The sequence below is a fragment of the Taeniopygia guttata genome, chromosome 5 (assembly GCF_048771995.1).
Source record: "Taeniopygia guttata chromosome 5, bTaeGut7.mat, whole genome shotgun sequence".
In the NCBI taxonomy this organism is placed as follows: Eukaryota; Metazoa; Chordata; class Aves; order Passeriformes; family Estrildidae; genus Taeniopygia; species Taeniopygia guttata.
The window spans coordinates 26,468,718-26,487,753 of record NC_133030.1 but is presented as its reverse complement, the minus strand read 5'-3'; the positions used below and the strand labels follow the sequence as shown (position 1 = coordinate 26,487,753).

Genomic DNA, 19,036 nt, shown 5'->3' with positions numbered 1-19,036 from the left:
ATTAAGTTCCTACACAGCAGGTGGTGCTGGGTCCTCACTGTGTATTTTCCACCTGCAAAGCAAGATTCTGAAGGAAGCAATTCACGTAGTCGTTGTCAAAGCCTGCAATCAGAACATTCTGCACTATTCCTGTTTGCTTGTGTTATAAAGGCTGGTGAGGGATCTCTCCAAAAACAAGCTTCAGTCTTTCATAAGCTCCTCTTTAGCACGAATTTGTGGACCACCAAGGATCCAGAAGCACAGCAGTAAACACAAATTTCTGACCACCCAATTTGTTCCGCTCAATTTTCTACTAAGACAACTGTGAGATTTTTGCCCAAAGCAGAAAAACCAACCTCTCAAAGAAATCTGAAGGAAAAAACCTCAACAGCTCAAGTTTTATGACTGTTTAAAGTCATTGATAACCACATACATTGAACACTGAAAACATTTAGCCCTTCTAATGTTTATATTTTAAGCCTCACCCCTTCACTACTTTCAAATAATCTGTGACAAAAGAGGGGAACCAGGACCATACAGTTTCTGGAGAAAGTCACTGTTCATATTGACTTGTTACAAACAATACAGAAGAATAATTTTTAAAACTCAGTTTAATGTTATTTAAATATTGTCTGGGCTAAAGATTAGGCTTTATTAATTTATGTGCACAAGTTTTAGTTCAGAACTCCCAGGATTATTGAGTCCAACCAAACACTACAAAGACACAGGGCAAAAACTCATCCATAAAAACAACTATATCTTCTGCTACTCAATTATTCCTGTATTTCACTTCTGATTCAGCTTCAAATTTAAAATAGTTTATGCAGGTTTGCAGGCATTACTGTTTTAACATCCTGAGCTAATTAACAAATACTTCAGAATGTCTGCTGAATATGGTAAATAAATATATGGATTAATTTAAATGTCACTAAATTTCAGAGAGCAGCTAGTAATTGAGAGGTAGTGGCAGTAACTGTAATGTAAGTCTAGCCAACACAAACTATTCACAAACTGCCCCAGTTTAAGGGCACAAAACCACAGCACTTACCAATAAGGGCCAAACCTCCACTTGTAACGGAGCTCTGTTCCACAAGTGCATGCTCATTTCAGGTTATGAAAGGAGACTCTGACTACTAAGTTGAGGCAGTGGAGCAATGAATGGGATTACATCAGTTAACACAGGATGGAGAATGCTTGTGATCACCTGCTATCACAGTGTGCAAACTCACCATAAGCACCAAGCAGCATTATGTCAACTGCAACCCCAGTCTAGGGGTGCTGTGAAAGAAAGATTTCAGACATTTGCAGAAGCTCTGGCATAGATCTGTTGTACAAGTACTAATTTAAAGTCACGTTTTTAGTGTAATCAGGCAAGACAGTTTCAGCAATGGCTCTTATGCTCTTATGCTGGTCCACATAGCAAACAACAAAAGCAGCAGTTACATGGAACAGATTAAAAATCTAGCATAGATGTGTGTTATTTTAAGCCTGCCTGTCCAACCTTTCAATAGCTCTGTTCTAGCTATGGAACAGATTGCAATTTGTGCTTCACAACCAGTTTTCACATGGAAGTGCAGCAGTAAGGTGAAAATACATGATCTCCCTAGAAATGAAAGGGCTAGAAAGGATACATAGTGTGTCTGTCTTAAATCTTCATTATTTGGAGCTTCTGAAAAAGGCTCTTCACTCATAAAAGAAGTGGCTACAACTTTTGCAGACTAGTTCTATTAGGCGTCTTAGTTATAAAATGGTAACATCTGTTGTTTAAGAGCAAAAAGAATGTAGTGAGTGAGGTTTACCTGCATGAGGAACACTGCTTAACCAGATGAGTTCAGGATAAATGAGTCCACTGACCATACACCACTGCTACTCTATTCCGTATCAACAGCAGCAGGCTCCCTCAAAGAAAGCTCCCTCAGATGGGACAATGCAATCTGGGTAAAGGCATCATAAGGACTAGATAATTCAAAATAAACATTGCATCAAACTAAATATTTTCAAGTTACAGAAACATTCCAAAACAAACAAAAAAAAAAGCAACTATATAAAAATGTACTACTGCTTATAGAAGAGTGCAAAGTCTCAGGACTGCACCCACAGTGTATTACCACTCATCTTCCTTACAGTGTATCCAAATCCCAAGGTTCATGTCAGCTTAGTTCAGTTCTAGATGCCCAGTCACTAACATTCAGAAATAGAGTGACCTCTAACCAGCAGTTGCTGCTGTTCCTATAGAGGCTGGTATAGTTAATGCAAACTTTATTTACAAAAGACACTTAAAGTAGTTACTTCATGCCATGTGTCCATACAGAATCAACAGTTCAAGGATTACATGGAGAAGAATTCACAAAACTAAAAGCGAAATCACTAAAGGTCTTCTAAGAGTTAAGAACTAGGAAGAGATTTTAAAGACAACTTTACAAATAAAAACCCCAAGTCATGAGAAACTAGTCTGAGCGAGAGGATGGTTGTTTACAGGTCTGTACACTCAAAACTAATACACAGACAGCCTTCTATTGTCAAAGAGATGCTCATTGAGAAGCAGATTATGTACAAATACTTGTGCCACAATGACTCAACCCCCCAAAATCCACTGTATTATACACAAACCAGTTTGTATACATTAGGCCTAAACGAGGCCATTTAACTATGAAGACTTCTAGTTTAGTAAACTAAAGCTGAAGACAGCCCCAAGCAACAGCGACACCGTCTCTTTGCATCTCTATTTACGACTGCTTTTTATTCTCTCCAATCTTTTTTTCAAGTCATCAATATTGGCTGCTGCAGAAGATGGTGAAGCCAGGGTAGTTCCAATGCCAGAGGAATGAGTCTGATTGGAGTCCAGGTCCAGGTGTTGGTATTGCTCCCGGGACTCACGCAGCTGGGAGAGCTTACTGTGAAGCATATCTGTAGAGGATGCAACTGTAGGGAGTGTTGGTTTAGAGAGCAGAGATGTCAGAGGGGGTCTGTCTTCCTGCTATGAGGGAGAAAAGTGAAGTGTTAAGACATATAGTGGTAAAGGCCATATAAAATGCACAAATCATAATCAATGACTTTTCATCTCTACAAGCACTAAAAACAGAGGAAAGGGAAAGAGCACTACAACACAAGAGGATCTGGAGCAATACAGTCAGTTGCTGTCCAAGTCAGAACCATGCAAAACTAATTATAATGCTTAGTCATCTGAGTAGTTAATGTTTAAATTCATGTCAACAGGGACACAAGGAAACTAGTCTTTCAAGATCAAAAAATTCCCTGCAGACCACAAGAGTTTTACTGAGATAGACTGCCAGAGTCTTGAACAGCCTAAATTCTAACACAAGAGAAAAAATCCCTCCCTATGTGCAACATTAGCAGACAATGAATTTTCTGGAAAAATGAGAAGAGGAAACTTTAACTAACTGGCAAGACTGAATATGTCAAAGAATCAATTCCACCAATTGATATTTCCATCTGAGTTACTTACCTTGTTACTATGATCTAGGAAACATTTCCCCTTCTCAGAGCTCTAAGCTGATACTCAAATTTGTGTCAAAGGTTAAAACAGTGAGGCATGTGAATGACTATTCCTAGAATGAACATCACTTCTCATGGCTGAATTTAAATTTCAGGAATTGGCACTAGATTCCAAACGCACAGATCATTGAACTGTAAGAAATTTTGGTCCACAGGTTTCCAGTACTAAGCTCATTCATCATTCTTGCACCTCAGTATCCATACACCCAAAATATATAAAACTTCAAAGTTCTAATTCAGCTCTCATGGTTGTTTTATAGCAGAAAGTCTAGAAGTTCCACATCCTTCATGTCTGAGGTGTTAACTTTTAGAGAAAAATTGTTGTTTGAACCTTTCTGAGACTCAACTTCCTAGCAAGGAAAGATAATCAGCTACAGGCCTGTAGAAACAACCTGCACATAACACCAGTGATGCAGACAGAGTGGATGGAATTGCAAGCCTACTTGGCCAAGTAATTAGTTTAAAGCCATTTATATTAGGCATAGCGACGTGCAGTGAGTAGCTAGGACATGCATTATAAATGAAAGATCATAAATTCTGATTGGAATCTACGTTCTGGCGTTTGAATTCTTAAAAAAAAAAAGAGCAAACCAAGTTCCTCCCCAGGGGATTTGCAAGTGTTGTCAAGCACAATACCTTTGCGTTGTCGAGGCCACAACGCTGCCTGAGGATTTTTAATCTTTCCAAGTAAACTGAAGGCCCCACTTCCTCCCCATTTGTGTTTCCTATAGATGAAGATACAGTGTGGGTAGACGCAGGAACACATGTTCCTTCCATCTGAGGAGAAATTCCTGGAGGATGAGGGGAAGGAAGGAGGAAAGTTAAAAAAATTTGAAGCATCAGAAAAGCGTAAACCTCTTGGTCAGTTCCTTGAAATAAGATGCAATGGATGAAGAATTAACCAACCTATTATTTGCATTTGCTAGTATAGATACATCTGGCCTTTCATTTCCTTGCAAAAGTGACAACTGAAAACCAAGAAAAGAAATGGAGAAATTTAAGGAGTGACTGCAGAGCAGCTCTAGAAATGCTGAAGCCAACAGCTGAAGAGAACAGTGTGGGGAGAGGAGGATGCTGATGTGCATCAGCAGTGACCATAATGTGCAGTGGGAGAACTGACCAATTAACAAGGTGGGAAATACTTGGAGATGTCCGTCTTTTTCTAGTTTAGTCATACCTTTGGGCTTACCACTGATTCTAACCCCTCTTTATCTCTCATCTGTGCAACTTGAAGATTTTTATTCCAACTCAGTCTCAAAGAGTGACTTCTGGAATGCACGTAACAAGGTTTTTAAAGCTTCTCTACCAAGAGACTAGAAAAGGAATTTACATGGCCAAAAATTTTTTTCCATTATTAAAAGAATTGCAAATTCTAAGACTTAGAATGGACAAGGATTTGTTCTCACTAATTTACTACAAGGGTGTTTAAAATAGATAAAAGGAGAATCAAGGTTGCGCAATTATACCTTACTCTAAATAAAGTACTGTTGTAATATGGAACAGCATGATTTATTATATCTGACTTAAAGTTAGGGAAGGAAAAAAAAGACTGTGGCACATAAATTAGGTTTTGAAAACTGCTGAACTAATATTTCTCAGTTGTACAGACTTTCATGATGCGAGGTAGAATTTTCTGTCCTACATAGGTGGACGCATTTAGGAAGTTCTGAAAGAACCTCCTATCATCCATCTTTCTAAAGGAATCTACAATACAGGGATAGGAGAGGGAGCTGTAGTAGAAAAAAGGCTCAAGTTTCACAGGAGTAAGAAATAAAGATTAGAGGTAGTTTTGCTAGAGTGTATTTCAGCTTTTACTGACAGCTAAAAATTTGTCACATTCCTTCCCTAATATTTCATTAAACACTCCTTTGTATTTATCTGCAATAAAAAGACTCATCAACAGTTCTACAGTAATTAATCCAATTAATCACAAATTCTGCAGAAATAGTTCATGTTATTTAAAAATAAGCTTTCCAATTCCACAGAAAATAATACTATTAAAAGCATCCTATATGTTTTTTAGTAAAAGGGTAAAAAGAGAGTCTGACAGCTGCTGCTGCTGTTTTAAACCAGTTTTATACCTTGCAGAACCAATTCTTGATACCAGACACATGAAACACAAGCTAATGCTCAACCCACACTACAGGATATGGATTAGAACAAGTTTGCCAAGCCTTTCAGATGTTTTCTACATTTAGTGTGGTTATAACTTCTGTTTTTGTAAACAAAGAATGCATACTCCTTACAAATGCTGCCTCGTGAAGCAACTCAAGCAGCAAGAAAATACATGGCTTACTTCAGAAATCCATAAGTGTATGCAAATATTAATTTCTACCAGGAGACCTGTAACTGTTCTATCTCTGCTTCTCACAAACCAGTCAGTTTAGCTATGGCATGTACCTGTAGAAGTAGCAATGCGTCCTTTCCCTTCCCGTTCTGTTTCTATCAGTCGGAGGCCTCTTTCCACATAGCTTTGGAAGAACTGTGAGGAATTTTTCAGGAAGGGCTCAATGTCTGCATCAGAATATTTCTTTTTGTATTCATACAGTTCTGCCAGACCCTGGGAGGGAAGAGTTACTATGTATTACTACAACTGCTGCATATACTATTCTAGTGTACCATGCTCTCTTTCTTGCAGGAAGGGGGCACTCACCTCCTTGGTGTTCTCCTTTGAGCCAATCTTCTTAAATATTTCTGCCAAAATATCATTGACTTTGGCTTTCGAAGCCTTTTCCTCCTAAATAAATAAACAAAAGGAGACTTTTAAAACAAAGTATAAAACCAAAAAGAAATCAGACAAACCCATGACACCCTCAGACCTGCCAGCTGGATACAGAGTTTCCAAGATGAAGAAAACCTTGAAGTGATCAGGGTTCTACATAACCAATTTATACATATAATGTGAGCAAGGACATAAAGAAGCTGTAGGATTCCTTCTGAGAAGTGTTTAAAACGTGTTTTGGATATGGCTAACTTTTAGTGGATCAGATGCAGTACCATGCAGCATAAAACTTTTGCTGCACATTTGAATTTCCTGCAGGGTACTTGTCGTGGTTTGACATGGAAAAGAATTTTCCCAGGAAGAAGAGGGTCAAACCAATCAGTGATCGGGGTTGGATATTGACATTTGAACTGACCACTAAAGGCTGGACACGCCTCTGAGAACACAGAGGGGCTAAAAGCAGAACTCCCAGGGGAACTGGCTCTCTTTGGTTCCAGTCATCAGAGAGTGCAGACTCTCCCCAGGCTGAGGTAGGCCGAAGGGTGGAGGGGCTGGAACTGGCTCCAGCTCCTGCAGATGGAAGGGTGGAGGAAATCTAGGATGTTTCCATGTGTGGCCGCTGGAGCCCAGGCCATCCAGGGAATCGGGACAAACTCCTCCTCGGTTTGAAAGAGAGGAAGAGAGACAGCCTGGGACCTGAGATGTTAGGAAAAGAAGGTTGGGGGAGAAGATGATGGAGTGGCTTTGGCTGGACTTTTCCTTGTTAGCCATAGACTGAACCGATTTCTCCTCCAAGAGAGACTGTATTTTAGGAGGATGCCGGTGAGCCAAGAGACCTGCTTCAGCAGCTGAGAAAGACAGGAGTGGAGCGAACAGAGAAAAGTTGAGGAGGGTTGTGGTGATGCCCCCTGTCTTCAGAGAAGAAGAAGAGAATAAGATCTCTGTTCTTGAGACCCTCGGCCCCAGGGGGAAATGAGGGGGACTGCATTCCCAAAAATGAAAAAAAAGAAAATAACAGTTCAATTTTTTTTTTCTCTTGGCAAAGCATTCTTGAAAAGAAATCCTAGGAGCAGTCTGTCCATGTACGGTGGTAAGAGCACTGTGCATGGAAAGGAGAGTGTTACACTGGCAGATTTTCTCTGGGCAGTGCCATGTGTGACATAGAAACACAAGAAGTGGCAATTGTGTTTCTTGGGGGGGTCTATAGCAGAGGAGGGACTCTTCCCTCCCTTGATGGACTGAGTATTGATTATCTGAAGGGTGGGAACCTGATTGGGGGTCCAAGTTGTGTCTCACTGTGGTTTGTTGGAATTGGGGGGGGGGGGGAGGAGGAATGTTTTGGAAGGTTTTCATTTTGGATTTAGTGCGTGTTTTTTCTTTCCTTTTTATTCCCCTTTTATAGTAGTAGTAGTTTAATAAAGTTTCTCCTTTGTTTTAAGCTTGGGCCTGCTCTGCTCTGTTCCTTATCATATCTCACAGCAATAATTTGGGGGGTTGCATTTTCATGGGGGCACTGGCATTGTGCCAGTGACAAACCATGATAGTACTTCATCCTGGAATATGCATAAAACACTCAGGTAAACACACACCACGAATACCTGAAACAGCTGTAAATGAAATTTTCACTTTACAAGAGTATCTCCAACATTAGTTGCCTGTTGAAAAGGGAATTACTACTTACACAAAATGTAGTTTGTTTCTTAAATACATTGCTTTACACTCCCTTCCCCCGCCAACACATCTTTACTTACTATGCGAGAAGCTCCTTTTTCTGTATCCTTATCAGATTTTCCACTCTGGTCCATAGTGTGTTTCATTAGTCTACAGAGGTGAGCTTCTAGCTCAGACTCATTTTTGTTATCTATCATTGTTAAATGATCTAAGATCTAAAATGAGAAAAAAAGAGGAATTAAAAAAAGATTGAAAAAAAAAAAAAAAAGGAAAGACTCTAAAGACTGCATGAATATCCAATTTAAAAATACGTGACTAGTAATTGCTCTGACCTTGGGCCCTTTCAGCTTGCACAGGGTGTGAAGCAGCGTCTTCAGCGTCCTAATAGGGAACTCACTCTTACATTGCTTCAGCTTCTCTTTGGGAAAGACCTTCATGAAAATGTGGATATCCAGCAGAATCCGATCCAGATTGATGCTATTAATGGTTTCCGGAAGAAGACGCACCATTCTCCACAGACACTGGAACAAGAGGCTGACTTAAAGCAAGACAACTCAAGAAAGAAGCACTTGATTATATAAGAAGTTACACAACACTATCACTTAGCCACTTCACTCTGCTAGCACATCATGCAGGCATGCACTGTGTCTGCTGTTCAAGCTATATTTGCACTGGTACATATTTTCTCTTTGTAACTGGCTATACAGTATCCAGATCTTTCTTTAGAGCTGATGCATAAGTAAGGTACTGATTTCCCGGCCTGTAACTGGAGACTGAATGCTTTGTGTGAAGAAATTTCAGCAGATAATATATATATATGCGCTATGTACACCTACATAGAGCTCAAGTTCTTTAGGTTTAACCTCATTAAGAATGCCTGAGCTGTCTTTAAATCATACCAATTACAAAAGGGTGTTGTATGGTAAGAAAAGATCTTGCTCATACTTTAAATGCAGACGTTTGCCTGTTCACTCTGCCTGTCAATACAGATGACAGGATACAAGTCAGCTCCAGCCTGGCACTGTTTGAATCCATAGTACAGTGCAGTGCTCAAGCAAACAAGCCCAGCAGGTGACTGTACACCTCTGTATGGAGCTTGTATTAGTGTACACAAGTTTCTGTAAACTATTAACAGGTGTTAAGTTCCCGCCTAAAGTCCTTGTATGTGACATCTAGTAAGATCAGAATTATGGAAGTTGTAAGAAATATTTCAAGTTATGGATACTAATTCTTTTAACTCTATCTGTTTTTTCAGTCAAGATAATTCAGAGAAACCACATAAGTTCAAAATGCCTACTACAGGCTCACCTTCATGACAAGTTCTGAAAACTTAGGAGAGCTGGCTGTTGCTAGAAGACTATCTTGAAGCAAGACAAGCAGAGCACTAGAAGGAATAAATTTATAAAGGTTACACAGAAAAAGTGCTATACACAAGAAAAGAAAAAGTTATCAACTCACCACAGAATACCACACCAGAGACTGGGGTTAGTCCAGCAGATGTGCAACAGCTTTTTTGTTCTTTCTTTTTAGCATGTTACAAGAATTTAAGAGACAGTCTGCTGAACTTCAAAGCACAAAGAACCATACTAAGCTGGCTTGTTTAGCCTGCCTCCAGCTGTGCAGTCAAATTCTGTTCACAATCAGTGATAATTCTTTATTAGCTAGCTGAAAGATTCTAGAGACACCAGTCTTCACTCACAAAATGACTAAATAACTCAGCTGTTCAAGGAACATAAGAGAACAAGTAAAGAAGAGCAATAATTGTGCACTTTTCATTACTTACCTCAAGATGTTGGTCTGGTCAGACTTCTCCAGAACTTTCACTACCAAGAGGTTGACTGATCGGATGACCTGCTCACCCTCCTCAAGATCTTCAACCCGAGAATCCAGCATTAATGTAATAAGACCATGCATTAGGTCTTTAAGCACACCAGTGGATGCCTCTCGAGCCAGACTCTCTATCTGAAATAGCTACAGATTGAACAAAGTGTTAGTTTCCCCTGCACATAATCCTTTAGTATAGGGACTTCTCTAGACTACACTGTCAAACCATGACATCTCCCTGTTTCCCACAAAAATAAAAGCAGACCTATGAAGAAAGTCTGAGTGACTTCTGAAAATACTCAGGCCACCAACTCAGCACTCAAAAGTTAAAGAATATTAAAAATGAGCTTAAGAGAAGTCTTGTGGCTGTATTTTGCAGAAGCAGAGACCTTTTTTGCTTCCCCAAATTCTTGTTCCCCACCTACTCTCAAAAGGTGCATTGATGAGCAGTTGGCAACAAACCTTTGTAAGAAAGACTCAGTAGTAAGTACAGAACAGACATCCCATTCTCCCACAACTTCTGTACAGAAGTTATTTGCTCTTCACCTTATCTTTTACAGCAAGCCTTACCGTGATCATGCTCCCAATAATACAGCTGTAAAGTCTGACAATCTCATCTTTGTCCAGCTTCTCATCTGCCATGTGTGTATTGTAGATTAACCGGAGCTGTATAAATGTTGCTATTAGGAACTGGTCGATGTGGCCAGACATAGCTTCTGCTTTGTCCTCCTGTTTGAGTACCTCATCGATCTAAGATTTAAAAGCAAAATTCTCTAGTAAAGTCAACATAATGCAAACAGTGCAAAATAACAATAATTTAAATACTTTTCTGTAGGAAAGGTTTTGCCCTGACCAATCCATTTGCCAAAGCAATTGTATTCTAAGCTTTCACCCAAAATCAGCAGCTAGAGATTTGTATTGCTAATCCAAACACAATCAATTACTGATATTTTAGAGAACTGCAATCCTATCCCATACACAAATGAAAACATCAACAGCTGCATTATAGATTCTGGAATTTACAGCTTTGTGAAATCTTCTGGACAAAAAAGAACTTTTAAGTAGTTAAAGCCACCCTAAACCCATGCATACACTACAGGGCAAGACAATCCTTTTGCTAAGGATCTCTAAAGGAGTTCAAATGTAATTCTTACTGACTAACTGGTTTTTACAAACTCATAGCACAAATAATTTGACAAAACCAAAAATATAACACAGAAGTACTAATGAAAAAAGCATTAAGTTTATTCTATATCTTTCAAGTGGAATTTCTATTGCTAAAGCGAGTCAGATGGCCCCTGTGCACTTAGTTTTGTCATCAGGGAAATTCTGAGCAGAGCCCATGTCACCTGACATGATTGCTCCACCACAGTGCAACTCATCACCCTCGCAGGCAAAGTCTGGTACAGTGTGATTAGTTGCTACCGCAATTCACTTACCTGTGTCAGAGCCTGGATGCTTGTATTTATATCACTACTGGCCACTTGGGAAATTACAAAGTTGATAGTAGAAGCTGTGTTACTGTGCATGTCATCGAAATGTGGGGACACAGCACGGATTCTGAAGGGTTGAAAACAGGATTCATTACTTTTTGGAGAGCTACTTTAATGTACACTTAACTGCTGTATTTCAATGAAGATTTAGAGGAAAAAGGATTTCATTCTTCACTGAGGATTCTCAAGGAAAGAATCATTCCTTTAAACCATGTCTGTTGCACTATTTGTAAAGACACTGATGATGCGTTTACAAATGCAATATGCTCTAGCTATAAAAATGACTAAGTAGAACGAATGTTTTTCATGCAAAATAACTGCTCTCCAGATTTCAGAAGAGTACAACAAAACTCTGTTTTGCCATCTTTTCAAGTTAGCTGACATTACCCTCTTTTGAAAACAAGTCTGAATGTAGAAGCACTATCAATTCACCTTCTCAAAATACTTTTTAGGCAGTCCTGCTGACTTACATTAAGGAGGTAAAACTAAACTCACTTGGGCTCAGGAATCAATACTGGCTCAAAGATGTCATCTAGTTTGTGCTGTACAAGTGCTGGCATCTCACATCTGACTGTTCCATTGTCATTTTCAATTTCATCAAGATCCAGCTGAAATTCCCGTGGAACTGTATGTGCTGTCTCCGAGTGGTTGCCCATGTTGCGATTTTGGCTACAGAAATCAGGAGAGAGGCAAGAATATTAGCACCAGCGTCCACTGGTAGCCCTGAAGCTCTCATACTAATACAGGTTTTGCAGTTTGTATTATATTCAAGCCCCTTAACTCCCTCTGCCTTTCCCCTAGTCCTTAGTAAAACAAACTTCTGTAGGCCATAAGAGCAGCTACTACTTACTTGCCCTCTTAGTTTCTCTTGTAAGTGACAAGGTGTCCCGTACCTGTGCCAGGTATGTATGGTTTGGGATAACTAGCACAGTTTACAGTACTATTAAAAGAATACAACTTTAAAGTTTGAGTGGCTTTTTTCACTTTTTTTTAATAATGGACAGGATGCACATGTAGAGAGCAACCTCACAAGCTCCTCTGAATCCAAGACTCACAGCATCCTCACATGACTTATGCTGCATATCAAATTTTTCACGGAAATATTTGAATATGGACTTCTCAGCACAGACATTTATTCCAAAATAATGAACAGGTGGCAATGAATAGTTTCTGAGCTTTTTGTTTTGGCTACTGTTGCCCCAGGCTCTACAATTCACACATGCTTATCCACTTCTGTGCTTCCATGTCTAACATAACTAGAACATGGTCCAACAAATATCAAGTTTAGAGCAACACATTGAAAGTTCTCCCAATATTTTGAACAGTTGCTTAATGTGGAAGTGCCATGTCTGTCTGCAACCTGATCTACAGTCACCTTGACAGAAACCTTAATCTCTGTTTTCTTTCTTTTCTTTAATTCAGAGACCTATAAATAACCTAGAACTAGCCATGGCAAACCCATCACCCTCAGAAAGGGATGGCTAAGACAGAAACTGAAAGATACAAGAGCCTTGCTACCAAGGAGTTAGTGGGCAGTACTTACATCCTATAAGTGCGATACATAATTCTGTCCATGGAGAAGCAGTGAAAAAAGGCACAAGACCATTTAGAAAGATTTCAAGACAGACAAGACAAAAAAATTTCAGACATTCAGATTTATATTATTTGGCCATTTTTCACAACATGCGAAGATGATGATACAAGAACTAAAATGACATTGTGTGACATATTAGCACATACACTATGCAGGCTAGAGGCCATAATATAACATTACATACTTGAGTTTGGAGGACATGTCCTCAGCTTGTCCCTTGCGCATCATGCTGGCATTGGCACTGATGTTCTGAGTGCGCTGAGGTTTCTCCTCTGCCTGTCTCACTGGAACAGATGAGGGTCTCTTGGCTGACCGCTTTATTCTTTCCTCCAGCATGCTCATGTCTTTCTCTGAAAGCTGCAACACACAATGCTATCACTTATCCCGAGTTGTATGGGTTTTAGAAATTTCAGTCACCTACAGGATTCACAGCATACTTATCAGTGCAGACTGAAGTTCTCTAACATAAAGGTGGGAACTGTCAATGCTACGTCCTAGCAACAAACTCACCAGAACTCTCTGGACTGTCAGGTGCGACTTCAAGAGATAATTAATTCATGTTGACAAACTGTAATACGGAATATACCTATTTCTAGCCCATATAACTTTCAAGAAACAGTTAATCTTGAATTCAAACTATGGTACTACCCCATGTTCGTAATGTTGGATGTGTTGCTGAAAAAACCTCAAAGAAAGCCCCACCCACCCTCCTATAGTCTCTATTAGCAGACCAGGCAGTGCTTGAACACTTGGGACCCTGCCACAGAAGCCAGAGTTCTTCTGATAATTGTCCTGTTCAATGTACTCATAATTCAATATGAACACCATTCTAAGACAACTTAATGATCCAAACTCAGGCAGTGAAAAGATTCATATTTACCTGCTTATCTATCAGACCAAAGACTACCAATAACTCCATTTGAACAAAAGTAGGCATTACAATTTCATGAGAAGTACTTTCCAGCATTCCTATGATTTAGAAACCTTCCTTTCTAAATAGAAATAAGAGAACCCATAGATGGACCATACTGAAGCTAAGAAAGTCATGGTTAGAAAGAGCTGAATTGTTCAGGTGTTACAGATTTTCCTTTACCTTGAAAATTCAAAAGCAAACGGACTAAGCAGATTGCACTCTGAACAACAGTTAAATGGAATGGAAATCTATGATATTAATGAAAATGCAATATTAACTCTCATGGGAACAGTTACCAGAGAAGAGTTACATTAAATTTCAATTTTTCAAGAAGTTGGAAATTAAAAAAAAAAAAAAAAAAAAAGGTGGGGCAGCAACAAAGCTGCAAAGGCATTAAAATATCTATCACATTCCCATCAGTTTTATGCTGCTAGAAACATTGCCAAGACCAAATCCAGAGAACAGAACTGTAAAAAAAGATCTAAGTGCTCTTGATTCAGATTGGAATTCAGTGTACTTAATGTGATATGCACAGTAATTATAAACACAATGAACTAGCTTTCCATTGCTGGACACTGGAGACTGAGTTTTGCCACCTTTAACTTTTTTACTGCATTTTAGGTGATAATGGCTAAGTATGATTTTCAGAAACCAAAAGAGCAGCAATACAAAGCAGCATAGTACTGACACGTTAAAAATGAAATGCAGTAAGATGAAGCAAGTAAGCAAAACTTACCAGAATTCACCTGCAAAGCAATTGGTAAGTTTGGGATAAAAAAAAAAAAACTGAGAACTTATTGGAGCCCAAATAACTAGCCTTTTCTGGCCAAATAAGTTATCCAACTATTCTGAATCAGATGTGTTACTTGTATAGTTGACTATAACACAAGTTTCTCTTTATAAACAATTTAATTCCCATGAAGGTCAGTATTCTTCTCTCTCTCTTTTTTTTTTTTTTTTTTTTTTTTCTCCCCAGTTTCCCTTTTCATTCATGCACATCCAGGTTATATACACTTCTCTTTCTGGAAACAGCCTGAGAGTTAGGGCTGGGAGTATGTTGAAGAGAAGGCTCTAGGGAGACCTCATTGCAGTCTTCCAGTACCTAAAAGGGGCCTACAAGGAAGCTGGAGAGGGACTTCTAACAAGAGAACACAGTGATAGAAAAGTAGTAATTACCTTAAGATTAAAGAAGCTAAATTCAGATTGGATTAGAAACTCTTGACTGTGAGAGTGGCTGAGGCAATGAAACAGAATAACCAGTCCCTTGAAGTGTTCAAGTGCTTCTGCCCATGGCAGGGGGTTTGAACCTAAATGGTTTTTAAGGCCCCTTCCCAAACCATTTTATGATTTCATATATGCTACAATCTGGGATTAACCAAATAGCCATCAAAGGATCTATGATGTAGTAAGTTATTTTCAAAACTACAAAATACTCTTGATGCCAACAGCAAGATGTACCATGACCAATTGCAAGCAAAACACTGCTAATTTCCTACAAAAGTGTAAGGACTTGAAGAAAAACCAAACCACCAAAACCCAAACAAACAATCCCACAAACCAAATCAAGCACAGCACTCTAACCGAAAATCCCCATAAACTTATTTGCAGTGATACTGACATTTCCAATCAGCTTGAACACTTGGTCGCCATGGACATTGTAGACAGTCACGATGGTGTTCAGTGCAGCGTTGCGCACAGTATTGTCCCGGTCACCAATGTGGGTTGCCATTTCTTTTAAGGCTTTCCCTGGAGTTGGCTGGCAAACATTCATGCCATACGATTCAACCAGACATCCAAGCTCTTCCAAGCATTCTAAAAGAAGAAGATAACATGCGCACATTAAACTTTAAAGCTGCTGGGAAGAAAGCCCTCCAATTCCTGTGTTGCTTGCACAGCTTGAACATTCACTGTAGCGAACTGCCAACCACAAAGCTGATGGTAGATATACTCCAGGAGATTTATGGGATCAATAGTAAGCTACAGCAGACTACTTCTTAGATAAAAGCTGTCAGTCACTCTTCTACACTTCAAGTGTTTCCCATAACCATGTATAAGCAATGTTACAATTAACATCACATTCAGGTTAACAGTTGTGAGCTTGCAATATTATATTATGTAGAGAATTTAACTTTCTGCTTATACCAGGATAAGATATTCTCTAAGTCATCAAGAAGTTGTTTGAACTACAAATGTCACAAATTTATTACAGAGATTACTTGTGGTGAGACAAATGTACAGTGCAGAGACATTTCTTGATCAGATTAACTGATTCTCTTGGTGAGTAGGGAAATAGTACTGTTGCTGTTCTCCCCAGCACTGTTTCACTAAGAAAACAAGCCTACTTAAGGGACTCATAATACTCACAGCAACTTAAGACATTACATGCCTTTGGAAGGTACAAAGACACCAAACAACAAAAAAACAAAAAAAAACAAAAAAAAAAAAAAAAAAAAACAAAAAAAAAACAAAAAAAAAAACCTGTATGATACTACTTGGATATCTCAATATCTCATCCTTTAAACATTTACAAACATCTGCATAAAATGCCACGTGCATGTAAATCTCACATCCCACACATCCCACCTAACATTCTTATGCTGGGTTTTTCAAGATGCAAACCAAAGCAATTTCAAGTACTTTGAACACATGCAGTTCAACAGGCCATTTCCTACCTGCACGTTGTTTGGAGTTTTTTGATTTTGTCCCCTCCATGATAAAAGGGAACATCTTGCTGGCTGGATAGATGAGACACATTCTGTTCAGAATGGCACGTACGTCCTTACGGATGACATCTTTTGGTTCTCCTACCTAATGGAAAATTAATGTAAAAAAAATGAAAAAGAGGGGAAGAAATACAGAATATTTTATACAGTCTCATGATACTTTTTGACTAATCTAAATAGTCTGGGAAAAGCCAGAATCATTCTCAAGGCAAAATCCCTTTTTTGTCCATGGCTTTTAAGGGAAATATGCAATATAGAATCATAAAGGTGACAAAAGACAACCTTAACATCATCAAGTCAAACCGCTAAAGCAATGGTGCCAAGTCTACCACTAAACCATGTCCCCAGGTGCCACATCTACAAGTCTTCTAAATACTTTCAGTGATGGAGACTAAACCTCTTCCCTGGGCAGCCTGTTTCAGTGACTGACAACCCATTCAGGAAATAAATTTTTCCAAATACCCAATGTAAGCCTTTCCTAGAACAATTTGAGCCTTTTGCTCTCATTCTATTCACTTGTTACTTGACAAGACAACACCAACACCCCCCTCACTACAGGTAGTTATGAAGAGCATTTAGCCTCCTTTCAGGTAGCTATGAAGAGCACTAAGATCTCCCCTGAGCTTCCTTTTCTCCAGGTTAAATAAACACAGCCTGTTGATTTTCACACAAGCCATCAACTGGATTTAACTCCACTCACAATATATTTAGAATGAACATATTGCAGTGTTTGATGGCATTCTTCCATAAACCTAATGAAAAATAATTTTAGTTTCTGTAAAAAAATTGTACCTTTAGGATAAGATATGGGATGAAAGAGGATGCTTCATTTTCGGTGAGGTGATATTCTTCTTGACTCAGCAAATTGAAAAGCAATTTAAGGTATTCAAGTGCTTTCATCAAAACACTTGTGTTGGTATCAAAGAACCTCAGGGTAAGCCATTTTAAGATCAAATCCAGGCAGCTGATGACTCCATCTTTTTCACTCTCCAAGTGCTTGAAAGCAGTTTAAAAAAAAGTTATGTAAATTGAAAGACACTGTTCAACAAGAAATAAGCTAAGCTATGTCTGGTAAAATAATAAAATAATCTACATTTATTGGTAGATTCTTAGAACAATACATACTCACTTTTAACTTATATGGCTTTCTGAAATTCTAAGAGAAGTCTCTGGTGAGGAAATTTTCCCTTCTCCTGAGAAACAGTCTTAATACCAATTTCATCATACCACTGAAAATTACTTCTATGTATGTTTAGGTTTCAACCACACAGAACAATGACCCCTGGCTCCTCAGAGAATTTCTATTTGATTTTAATTCAAGCAGTATCTTTCACAGCAGAGAGTAATTCTATCAGCCTGATATTCTACCACAGATCCAAACTCACCTCAACCATAACAGTCAGTGCTTTGTTGTGGTGCTGGAAGTCTGCATGAAACATCTCATCCTGTAGCCACTTGGCCACACAAGTAGACATCTGCGTTTTCAGCTGTTCAATATATTCATCACGGGGAGTAGTGAAATTCCACTTTAACACCTGTAAAAGGCAGCATTTAGAACGCACAGCAAGCAATACCTTTACTTCCTCACATATGCTGCAGGTTGAACATCTTTTATTTCTGCTTTAGAACCTGTTTTCAAAGCCTTCTTATTGCCAATAAGTAATGAAAAATCAGTGGTGTTTGCTCACCTTTTTTTTTAAATGACAAATTTTCTTCATATGGACTGATTAGCCTTATGCTATTATCTTAATAATTATCACTTAAAGTAATTGTTTTTAAGCTCTAGACAGGCCTACTTACTAGCAAGTTACAAATAACATGCATATTTTCAGTAATAGAATTTTCCCTACAGCTAAGTGGGGCTGCTCAAAATAAGTATATTAAAGTATTTGCAATGTATCCTAGAACTCTGACACTATACCTGAAAACAACTGACTAAGCTTAATGATACTTGACAACTTGAAAAATGTAAAAAGGTCTTAGGTTTTTATGACAGTGTATAAATACACAAAATCTGAAAATCAGAAAAGAAACGCCACAGTAAGCCTGCTATTGAGATATGAAATTCAATTCGAGAATCAGATTCCAAGATTGGACAGTGGCTAACGCATGCCACAGTAAGTTTAATTCTAAGTTAAAAACTAAAGAACGCATTTAAACCCTCCACTTCAAAATTTGTGAACACATCCTGATTTTTCTCACCTTCAGAGCTTTCTCTTCTCTCATCCTCTGTTCCTTCCCATTTGGGACAATGATAAAAATAGGGCCTGATTTATCATCGTCTTCCTTCAGATTAGGCTTGCTTAGCACCTTCTTTCCCTGTACCTGAAATAAGCAAGGCATTAGCAGGCAACACAAGCCATATATATGCCTCAATCCCAGTAACTGCAAGCATTAGATAGATACTTGCCACCCTCATGTTGCCTATGTGTACAAGAGCCAGAGCGAAGCTGAAAGAAAAATGTTGATTAGAAGTTTAAAAGTGTGTGCCCAGCTGCTGTGGAAGCAATACCCATGACAGTGTGCACAGTAGTACCCTGTGAATTATGATGCATCACTCTCAACCAGTGTGCTAGTCATCCACACACACATCCCTAAAAT

At 38.8% G+C, this 19,036-nt stretch overlaps 1 protein-coding gene and 1 non-coding gene across 14 annotated transcripts in view; both read right to left on the bottom strand.

Annotated features, from left to right (window-relative positions):
• Nucleotides 1–572: 572 nt before the first annotated feature.
• CKAP5 (cytoskeleton associated protein 5) overlaps nt 573–19,036 on the bottom strand; it is a 54,024-nt gene continuing 35,560 nt past the window's right edge. For 4 of the 13 annotated variants that reach the window (XM_072929947.1, XM_012574102.5, XM_030274237.4 and 1 more), the window contains 17 exons: nt 18,638–18,760; nt 17,821–17,970; nt 17,228–17,431; nt 16,385–16,520; nt 15,331–15,524; nt 12,984–13,156; nt 11,701–11,874; nt 11,152–11,272; nt 10,283–10,462; nt 9,672–9,859; nt 9,197–9,272; nt 8,221–8,409; nt 7,969–8,103; nt 6,149–6,232; nt 5,896–6,055; nt 4,132–4,286; nt 573–2,956 (listed from right to left, as the gene is read on the bottom strand). In XM_072929947.1, the coding sequence (XP_072786048.1) occupies nt 2,702–2,956; nt 4,132–4,286; nt 5,896–6,055; nt 6,149–6,232; nt 7,969–8,103; nt 8,221–8,409; nt 9,197–9,272; nt 9,672–9,859; nt 10,283–10,462; nt 11,152–11,272; nt 11,701–11,874; nt 12,984–13,156; nt 15,331–15,524; nt 16,385–16,520; nt 17,228–17,431; nt 17,821–17,970; nt 18,638–18,760 (2,697 nt within the window). In that variant the 3' untranslated portion in view covers nt 573–2,701. Of the gene's footprint in view, nt 2,957–4,131; nt 4,287–5,895; nt 6,056–6,148; nt 6,233–7,968; nt 8,104–8,220; nt 8,410–9,196; nt 9,273–9,671; nt 9,860–10,282; nt 10,463–11,151; nt 11,273–11,700; nt 11,875–12,748; nt 12,773–12,983; nt 13,157–15,330; nt 15,525–16,384; nt 16,521–17,227; nt 17,432–17,820; nt 17,971–18,637; nt 18,761–19,036 lie in introns of all 13 variants that reach the window. The other 9 variants (XM_012574101.5, XM_030274235.4, XM_030274234.4 and 6 more) reach the window with 5 other exon arrangements.
• Nucleotides 10,994–11,104, bottom strand: LOC115495693 (small nucleolar RNA SNORD67). The gene has a single exon (XR_003960995.1). It is a non-coding gene; the product is annotated as a small nucleolar RNA SNORD67 (small nucleolar RNA).